This window comes from Oncorhynchus keta, chromosome 14 (genome assembly GCF_023373465.1).
Source record: "Oncorhynchus keta strain PuntledgeMale-10-30-2019 chromosome 14, Oket_V2, whole genome shotgun sequence".
NCBI lineage: Eukaryota > Metazoa > Chordata > Actinopteri > Salmoniformes > Salmonidae > Oncorhynchus > Oncorhynchus keta.
The window spans coordinates 58,672,436-58,682,533 of record NC_068434.1 but is presented as its reverse complement, the minus strand read 5'-3'; the positions used below and the strand labels follow the sequence as shown (position 1 = coordinate 58,682,533).

Here is a 10,098-nt window from a genome sequence, read left to right as displayed (position 1 = left end):
TGTATTACCGCCACCTACTGTACGGGTAGTGACTGAGATAAACGTTCGATGGGGCTGTAGTGTAGCAGGTTGAGAGCTTCAAGTTCCTCTGTGTCCACATCACGAAGGAACTAACATGGTCCACACACACCCACACAGTTGTGAAGTAGGCATGACTGTGCCTCTTCCCCCTCAAGAGGCTGTAAAGATTTGACATGGGCCCTCAGATCCTTAAAAAAGTCTACAGCTGCACCATTGAAAGCATCTTGGCACCCGACCACTAGGCGCCGCAGAGGGTGGTGAGTACAGCCCAGTACATCACTGCATTGTCCCTTTTTTGCACTAACTCTCTCGCATTGACTCTATGAAAACACTGGACTCTACTTGCACACTCACACATACCTGTACTTAGACTGACACCCCAACACACACACACTGCATATACGTTCACTCACACACACACACACACACACACACACACACACACACACACACACACACACACACACACACACACACACACACACACACACACACACACACACACACACACACACACACACACACACACACACACACACACACACACACACACACACACACCACAGTACGCTACTGCTACTGTCTATTATCTATCCTGTTGCCTCGTCACTTTACCCATGCCATATGTACATTGCTACCTCAATTACCTTGTATTACTGCACATCAACTCCAACTACACCTGTTGTTTACAAAGCCTGTGACAAATAACATTTTATTTTAATTTATTTGATTGTAATGCCTCTGCTGTAAAATCCCTTAGGTCCAAAAAAATGTTTAGCCAGAATCACTATGATGCCTATTTTCACAGATTTCCTCTTTGTTTGCACTGTGCAGTTTATAACCAATAAAATAAACGATACAAGGTGCAACTTTTTAACATACAACATGTCAGGATCCTGGACGAGGAACATTTAATGGTGTCTCAAATCCACCTACCATAGTTTATTCAAAATTGTTCCCTTCTTTCGCTCTTCTCACCACCTCTGGCAGCCTGGTCTCATAGACTAGATGTAACATAGAAAATGTAAATCCGTAACTCTCAAATTTATATGATATGTTATGTTTGGCATGGTTACGCCAGACAGAAGGTTACTTTTCAACGGGGTGGACTTACTTCTTTTTAACTACTTGGTATGTTAGCTAACCCTTCAACTTACCCTAACCTTAAACCTTTTAGCTAACCCTTCCTGTAACCCTAACCTTAACCCTTTAACCAAACTCCTAACTCTAACCCTAACTCCTAGCCTCGCTAACGTAAGCCAGCTAGCTGGCTAATTCTTATTTACTTGACCGTTGGTGATTCTGTCAACCCTCTAAGTTCTAGGTTCCTGTTATATCATACAATAGGAGTGTATATATATATATATATACGTGTGTGTGTGTGTGTGTGTGTGTGTGTGTGTGTGTGTGTGTGTGTGTGTGTGTGTGTGTGTGTGTCAGGGAGAGTGCCATGTGTCTCCGTGAGAAACTATGAGCTGTATCAGTTCCATGGCTAAAGGATTTCATTTGGTAACAACATTTCTGCCGCCTCCACCTCAGCGGGACACATGATTCTCATGGACTGGAGAAAGCTTGTGTGAACATCACTGTCCTTAACAGAGAAGCATTCATTATATTGCACTTAGAAAAAAAGGGATACTACATTCACAATTCTTAGTATTCAATTGTAATGTGTATTTCATACTTATTGTTATGCAGCTATAGTACTGAATGGGTAGGTGTGTCCAAACTTTTGACTGGTACTGTATATAAAAATATATATACAGAAAACCCATCTGTTGGCTTGGAAGCACATAATATAAATTTTCTTTATTGCCAGTGTCTTTCTAGAAGGTCTCCTTTCTATCTCCTTGGAAGAAATGACAGTTTTTCAATCAAACACATTCCCAGTGGAATTTATTGAGTTTATGTATCTCCTGAGGGGTTACGTGAATACAGTAAGGGTTGCACATTTCCCAGGATATCCGTCTCTGTTTATTGGTGTCCTCTTCTGACTGAGGTTCCACAGCACTCCTACCCTCCTCTCAGTCTCTGCCATGCCTCACGTCATCCTTCCCCTCAATTCCATCTCCTGTTTCCTTGCGTGTTCCAGAAGGAATTGCAGAACTCCGGCTGGCTTGTTCCCTATTGTCATCATCATTTACTGTCATTGGACTCCCACACCCACACCTACCCCTGCACCACAACCACTGCAGTAAGGCCCGGCAGCGCTTCCGAAAGGCCACATCACAACAAGCATATAGAAGGGGGTTGAGGCAACTATTGACATACCCTAGACAGGTAGCATAGGGGTGAGCTGCAACCAGAGTCCGGTCAAATAGGCAGGAGTAGGGCAGCAGCTCTAAATCCACGAGCATGGAAAGTGTTTTGTTGGCATGAAAGGGAAGCCAGCAGAGGAAGAAGGCTAGCACTAAGGTGACGATAACTCGCAAAAGGCGGCGTTGGCGTCGGCGGTCGGGGCGAGGACCCCGTCCAAAATGGCGGCTGAGGAGGCGGCCTAGGGAGCAGTAACATATCAATAAGATGATCAGAGGCAACAGAAAGCCAATCAGGGTGGATTTAAGTCCTAGAGCCGCCGTCCACAGTAGCTCTGCCTGCTCCCTGTCATCTTCCTCCAGCTCTGCTGAGATCAGACCAGAGTAGTCCATCATACAGGAAGATATGAACATGGGCATGTGATCATGATCCGAGTGTTCCTCTTCCTCAGCTGTCTGCCAGTCTTCTTCATACTGACCCCCTACATCCACCTCCCTTACAGTCCTCAGTAGCAGTGCAGGAAGAGCAAGGATACCTGCCACCACCCAAACGCTCCCCACTACCCAAGCAGCTCGGCAGACTCCACTCCCCTGGGCCCTACTGGACCGCCGTCGGCCAGCAATAACCCAGTAACGCTCCATGCTCAGGACCGTAAGGGAGAACACACTGGCATACATGTTGAGGGCCACTAAATAGCTGCTGACTTGGCAAAGAGGCTTGCCAAAGGGCCAGTGGTAGTCTAGCGCTGTGTGGGCTGCCCACAAGGGCAGGGTTACCACAAAAGCCAGGTCTGCTGCTGCCAGGCTGGCAATGAGTGAGTCAGTAAGGGAACGGGAGGAGTCAGACAACTTGGGGGTAGAACTCCTTCTAGATTGCTGAAGACGCCGATTGGTGCAGGTCCCCACGCCGGCTGGTTTACCCTCAGGTCGATCCAGGTATGACCAGAGGACAAGCCCATTTCCCAGGGAGCCCAAAACAAATACCAGGAGATAGACTGAGGGTATGATTACCCATGTGGGTCTCCATTCTCTGTAGTCACACTGGTGAAACAGGGGCGGAGAGGGGGATGCTGAGGGCAGCAGCTCAGAGTCCGACATAAATGGGATGGGCAGAGTGGATAAATGTGAGAGTCTATGACCAGCCACTGTCTTTTGTTGCAGGGTTAAGAAAATTATATTCTTTCTCTTGTTTTCAATGTTTCCAGGTCAATGTCTCTGCTTTTATGACAACTTCTGTGTTGAGTCTTATACACAGCATCTGAAGGAAAAAAAATATTTTTAAGAAAGTATATATATATATATATACTCCTATTGTATGCCATATAACAGAAACCTAGAACTTAGGGGGCTGACAGAATCACCATCGGTCTAGTAAATAAGAATCTAGTGTTTGACAAGAAGAGTATGTACATCAAATAACAATATGTAAGTAAATGTTTACAAGGCTTACCTCAACACCTGAAGATCAGGGTCTTCTTCTTCTGAACTTGTTGAAAACGGACTTTAGTGATGATAGCCTGTTCCCATGTTCCACTGAAACCAGTCTTCTCTTGTCTCAGGTCATTTTTGTCCAGGCTTGGAGGTGTGTCTCACTAGTGCTCTGTGAATCCCCCTGCTCCAGATATAGTAGATCTCCTTGTCCCTCAGCCCCTCCCACTCCCCTGCTCTCCTCTTCTCAGACCACCCCAGAGAAGCTTTGTGAGACCTGCAAACAGACCTCATTATCCCTGTCCCACAGTACACACTAACTGTGCACAAATATAACAAAATATACACAATGTATACCTACCAAGACTCTCCTTTGCACAATGTCTGAACAATGGCAGTCACATTGAAGCCTACAAGACAATAAGAGTTGCCAACATTAAACAGTCTGTTAATAGATGCTCACCAGGGCAAATACATGCCGGAAATGTGGGGCACATACAATATAAGTCTGTGCTGTTGTCTTGATGATACTCAGGGGAGTACTAACATTTGAATTTCTGGGAATCTCCAAGGTCAGGATGGCTGTGTATCCTGTTTTAGACTGGTGACTTACTATGCCAGCAAACTTTTGGGGAATTTTGATAAAGAAATAGATCCAATAAGTGCTTCAGCAGAAATTAAAGACATTTTAATAACAGGTTAATAACACTAGGTTAACACATAAATCCTACTATTGTTACTATTGTCAATATGGACATACACATCATTGTGTCGTATTGTACAGCCTTCAGTTGTTCCTATGTCCTGGAAACTGACTAAAAGTTCATTCCTGTAATAATGTGTCTCTACAGGCTTGGTCAGCATCATGATTTGACCCGAAGGGTTACCATTTTATTTCAAATTTCAATCAAATGTTATTTATATAGCCCTTCGTACATCAGCTGATATCTCAAAGTGCTGTACAGAAACCCAGCCTAAAACCCCAAACAGCAAGCAATGCAGGTGTAGAAGCACGGTGGCTAGGAAAAACTCCCTAGAAAGGCCAAAACCTAGGAAGAAACCTAGAGAGGAACCAGGCTATGTGGGGTGGCCAGTCCTCTTCTGGCTGTGCCGGGTGGAGATTATAACAGAACATGGCCAAGATGTTCAAATGTTCATAAATGACCAGCATGGTCCAGCATTGCTAGTTGTGATGGCACACATCTGTTGCCAGAGCATCCCACATTCTTTTCATTTAACAGTAAATAGCACAAACATTGAGTCATCTCACACAACACTGGGCCCTATGTCTGTGGTCTGGGGGGGTGAAAAGACCACGTCAATAGAGGATGAGTACCTTTGAGTTAAGACTGTGGCATGTCGTTAGCATAACCAATGGGCCAAGGGTTTATAGGATGTCACTGTGACACTGTGTAAATATTGAAACACCACTTTCTCCTCTCAAATGTGTGAAAGAACAACATGTGGCCACATCTTGTCCCCCAGAATGGTTTATCTCAGCGACCTTTTTCTAAAACACTGTGATTTAGGCTTATTCTGTCAAATTAGGTTGCTCAGATTGATACACAGCATTTATGAAGGAATATTTCAAATCTCAGGTCCAAGTTTTGAAAATCGCATTTGACAAATCTACTTGACACAGGCCAAGGGCCATAATGCATTTTGTTGCTGTGCTCTGTATCATGGGTTACTTTATTAATAGCTGTTGTTCATGCCATTTAGAAAAGTATCAAGTATCAGGCATCAATTAAAAGCTGTTTGATAGTGCCCACTCAAGCCATACTAACTTGTAACCCCTTAACAATGCACCAAAACCAAGTTCCTACCACTGTGCGTCCTTTTTACTTCTCTATTTGCTATTGCTCTCTGCTTTCTCACTTACTTCCTTTCTTGTTCTCTGCTATTTGGCTCATCCAGCTGTCCAAACAGGATGACATTTATGAAGGGCATGGGGTCAAACATTAGGTTATGGGGGAATATGGCCTCTGGCATCTCTCTACTAGGTAAATGATAAGCCATGGATGTTGTCATAATTAAGGACCTTGTCATAGTTAAGGACCTTGGATTTGGCTGTAGTATGGATAAGTAAAGCCAACTCTGTGACAAACTCCCGCACAACAGAACGTATCAGTAGGAGTGTAAAAGGAAATTGGGAAATAAAGCTGAATGGATTACATGCATTAATTTCAAAGTCAGACTTCCCAGACTGCCATCCAGGTAGGCATTTTGGGAGATCAAATTCACCGGATAACATTAAACCATTCTGCAAATGTTCTGTATGATGCATTTCTCAATGCTTGCTCAGTTTAACTCTTGATTAACATACTAAAAGTAATGGAGTATTCAACCCATTTTGAGATCCTGCCCTGTTCATAAAATACTATAATCAACCATTTTGCTGAGATATTAGCATACATTTTAAAACAAATTTCTGAAACATAGCTCTAATCACATTCAAGAACATGCTATTTTCACTTATAAGATACACCATTAGTTCACCACTACAGGGACTCCTTGGGTTATGCTGTAGATTAGGAAATTTAATAAGTATGCACTACTCTTCTAACTCCTCTTTCTAACCAAAGATGATGAGAGCTTCACAAAACAAACTCCATTCGTCAATACTAAGATTGTTGAAGTCCACTGTCAAACGATGCTATACATTCCTCTGAATCCAAACAGGAGGGTAAACAGAATAAACATGAAGGCATCCTTCTGACAAATAAATATGGCTTATTTAGCAATATTTTTTTTTATTGGCCAGAGATTAAAATAAAAAGACAACACCATCCACGTGAAATATTTAATCCAAAAAGGTCTTTACTGTGCCCTTTAAAAAATATTTGGTTGGTTTAATAGATTCCTATTAAACAGGAAAAGCAATGTTATGTAACAGGGTATGCCGCTAGGCAGTAAAAGAGCAGTGAATGCATTGCGTGTGAACAAACATCTCTCCCAAACGGATCAACCTTTAGTTCTAAATCCCACATCATCAATTCCACAGTATTTGCATTTTGAATTATACAATACTTTGTCCACTCAATCACAGACACACAAAAACTAAAACATTTCTCAAATGATCCCTTACATTTAAACACGTTACAGTAACTTTGGTAGGCAAACTACAGACAACCTATAGTAAACCCCCTTAGATGGAAATTAAGTGCCAAAGTCTATTATACTAGCCTCAAAAGAGGATTGTTTGAATGATATCCCTTCTTCAAACTCATGAGCTATGAGCACATTTCTTATTTTCAGCCTTTGGGCTGAAGCACAAAGCATTGGTAATCAACCAATAGGTTATCGTAGAAAGCTTTACAAATCCAATTAGTGCAAAGAGTCTAATTCAATATTAGAAATGTGCAGCAGTAAATCAGGCAAATACTAATACGGCAGAATTTCAGCATGAGCCATTAACCCATATCTTCCTGCTTGCCGTCCAATCAGTGGCTTCTGTTCAGTCGAGTGGCAGCATTAGAGCTTCTAAGGCGTAAGTGTGAGGAGAAGTTAGTGCATGCACCACCACATCACTGCCAATGAGGCAAGAAGGCCCAGCAAGGGCTTGCCAGTGCCAATGGATGTGGCTCCGTTGCATAGATCACCGGTGCAACAGTTGAAGTAGAAGTTTGGTACAGCTGGGAACATCTGGGACAGTCGATTGTAGTCGCAGTCAGAGTACTTGACGCACTGCCGATACGTCTGTCCCCCTGTGCCAAAGAACAGAGGAGTTACAGGGTAACGCAGAGACATGGAGGATTTTCATAATTCGTTTCAGATTACACATTTTACTGCACCTCTCTCAGTCAGTGTCAGGCAGGCATCCTCATAACTGCAGTCCTGTGATTTTGTGCAGCTCCCTGTGTAATCCTTGCATTTGACACAGCGGATGGCAGATCCTGAGAAAACAAGGTGAGACACTTAGCACCTTCTCATGACTCTGAGCATTTCACATTTGACCAAATCCCAGCAGCTAATCAAAAGGGAAGTGGAGTGATTCATCTAGAAAAACATGTATCCTTGATTGCGATACAGTTTTGGAAAACTTGAACACTGAACTTTATTATCATCCAAAAATAACTTCACAGATACAAAACTAACTTACTGTTTCATCACAAATTTCCACAGATATGTTTGTATTGCACATCCTGAGCTACGCAAAAAAAACTTCTGTGGGAATCTTAGAACGGTGCACAATAAATGCATCGTTTGTATTTGTAAAATGATTTTCGGGTGCTATGAAAGTACAGTTTGAGGATTCCAAAACCGTATTGCATGCAGTGATTACTAACTGCTAGACAGAGCATTGTAAATGCGATCCCTATGGCTATACGGCCTTCAGTTCGAGAGCTAGGCGAGACTCAACAGTATCAAAATAACCAACTTCAATGGCAGAGTGTGAAGACAACAAAAAGTATTGCTTACCCAATCCAAATATTGCAAAACAGAACACTAAGCATATCCCAGAATAATTGTTCATGATTTTGATTTTTGCTGACTGTCACGTCTGGAGAGAAAAAAAGGAGACAATAATCATTTATTAAAGCTGGAATCCTTAGTCGCTACATCAATTTTTGGACTTATAAATTAATGATATATACCAATTAATTATTGAAGAATAACATAAAGGCCTCGAATTTAGGTCAACTGTTGTACACCATCAGAGACCAAAATATAAACTTGTTTGTAAACAATGTAAATGTGTAAGTGGTTACAGAGGTCACACTTCTCCAGGCCACATCCCTCATCGTATTACCAAAACTGGGGTGTGGTGACTGCTTTGTCATGGTTTCGATTAAGGACTGGTTTTAACTAGTGATGGGATTAAAAAAACGATTCAATTACATATCTGGATATTATGTTTGACGATATATCATATCATTTTGACCATGTCGCAATATACATTTTGCGCTAATTTTCTGTACCTTCACCAGAAGCCCAGTATGTTTCCTTCATAGTTTGTTCACCATCTTTTTAAATAGGCACCTAATTTGTTTTCATCATTTTTATTTCCCTGACTGATCAAAAATAGTTATCATGGCTCTTTCTTGTCCATCGACAGCAGCCATATGGTGAGATATGCTTGGAGATATCCATGTTCGTAAATTCAATCTGGAGTGCAAGAGTGCGCTCATATGGTCTTTTTCGTAAATTCAGAGCCCACATTCCTGGAAGTAAATATGGCACTCCAAATTGAATTTACGAACACACATAATATCGTATCGTGAGGTCACTGGCAATTCCTATGTCTAGCTAAAATTTCCATTACGAATTCCGGATTACACAGAAATGTATTGCCTATGGTCCATGCCTTATTAAAACACTGCAGATATGAGAGACAGCTTTATATTTCTATCTGCATATGATATGGATATGGTTTACAGTAACCTGACCAACAGAGTAGCTAGTGATGGCCAAACAACTTGATCAACTGGCCGTACTAAAATTAAATTAACTGCAGTAGTTAACATTAGTTGTGTAAAGTTAGCTAAAATCTATGCACGCTAGACAGCCAACCACATCACATTAACTCTCAAATAGCTACGTTTGTTCATAGTTTTGGTTCAAATACACCTATAGTTATTGTTAAGTAATTATTAGGAAGCTGGACATTTTTAACGAAAGAGGCATTTACTTACCCTGCTTCATCGAACAACGAGAGCAAAATGGCAAGCAAGCGCTTCTGAACCCAAAATAACCATGGCCCCTCCCCTTTAGAAAATAAACTGACCACTGCTGGGGAGCGTGGTTCGGCGGTGACCTTATTTTATCCAGATTGGTGGTGACACGCCAACCTATTAATAAATAAATTCAGTATTATTCAAGGTGGGATGTTATATTCAGGGTACAACCATTTCCATTTCCTAATATTGTATGAGGAAGGGTTAGTAATGTAATGACTGATTCATTATTTATTCATCTACATATGACATGAACCATGCCAAGTTGGAGGTTGAAATGCATTTCAAAATGGCCAACTATTTGGGCCGAAACTCCTATCTTCAGGTAGACTAACTGACCCCACAACTGTCTGCACCAGTCTGTTTCAGAAAATGAATATCAGGGCAAATTTAACAGCTGGGTTGTACAATGCATCCTTGGAATGTGCTATATAGAGGACAAAATTAACTGAAACTGACAACTGTAATACAGTTGTCATATCAGACTGAATTCTAGTCATAAGAAAGACCAACTTATTGCACCCTACTTTACATTAGTTATCATGACATGAATGGGTGAAATGAGGCTATTGGTTTATACCAGTAGGCCAACACAACAGCTGAACAAAGGAACATTGGTCGGGCCACAACAGAGACCACTTGAGGAATATCTGGCAACATCAAGACACATTCCAAAACAAACAATAGACAATTGTGAGCTTGTCTCAGTATGCCAT

The 10,098-nt window shown here is 41.7% G+C and overlaps 2 protein-coding genes across 2 annotated transcripts; both read right to left on the bottom strand.

Annotated features, from left to right (window-relative positions):
- Nucleotides 1-1,797: 1,797 nt before the first annotated feature.
- Nucleotides 1,798-3,859, bottom strand: aplnr2 (apelin receptor 2). The gene is made up of 2 exons (XM_035786701.2): nt 3,727-3,859; nt 1,798-3,534 (listed from the first exon to the last, which is right to left on the bottom strand). The coding sequence occupies exon 2, from the start codon at nt 3,372-3,374 to the stop codon at nt 2,046-2,048; it is 1,329 nt and encodes a 442-aa protein (XP_035642594.1). The 5' UTR covers nt 3,375-3,534; nt 3,727-3,859; the 3' UTR covers nt 1,798-2,045.
- A 2,572-nt stretch (nt 3,860-6,431) lies between these two features.
- On the bottom strand, nt 6,432-9,465 carry LOC118393697 (CD59 molecule (CD59 blood group)). The gene is made up of 4 exons (XM_035786700.2): nt 9,341-9,465; nt 8,127-8,208; nt 7,499-7,600; nt 6,432-7,411 (listed from the first exon to the last, which is right to left on the bottom strand). The coding sequence occupies exons 2-4, from the start codon at nt 8,179-8,181 to the stop codon at nt 7,212-7,214; spliced, it is 357 nt and encodes a 118-aa protein (XP_035642593.1). The 5' UTR covers nt 8,182-8,208; nt 9,341-9,465; the 3' UTR covers nt 6,432-7,211.
- Nucleotides 9,466-10,098: the final 633 nt, after the last annotated feature.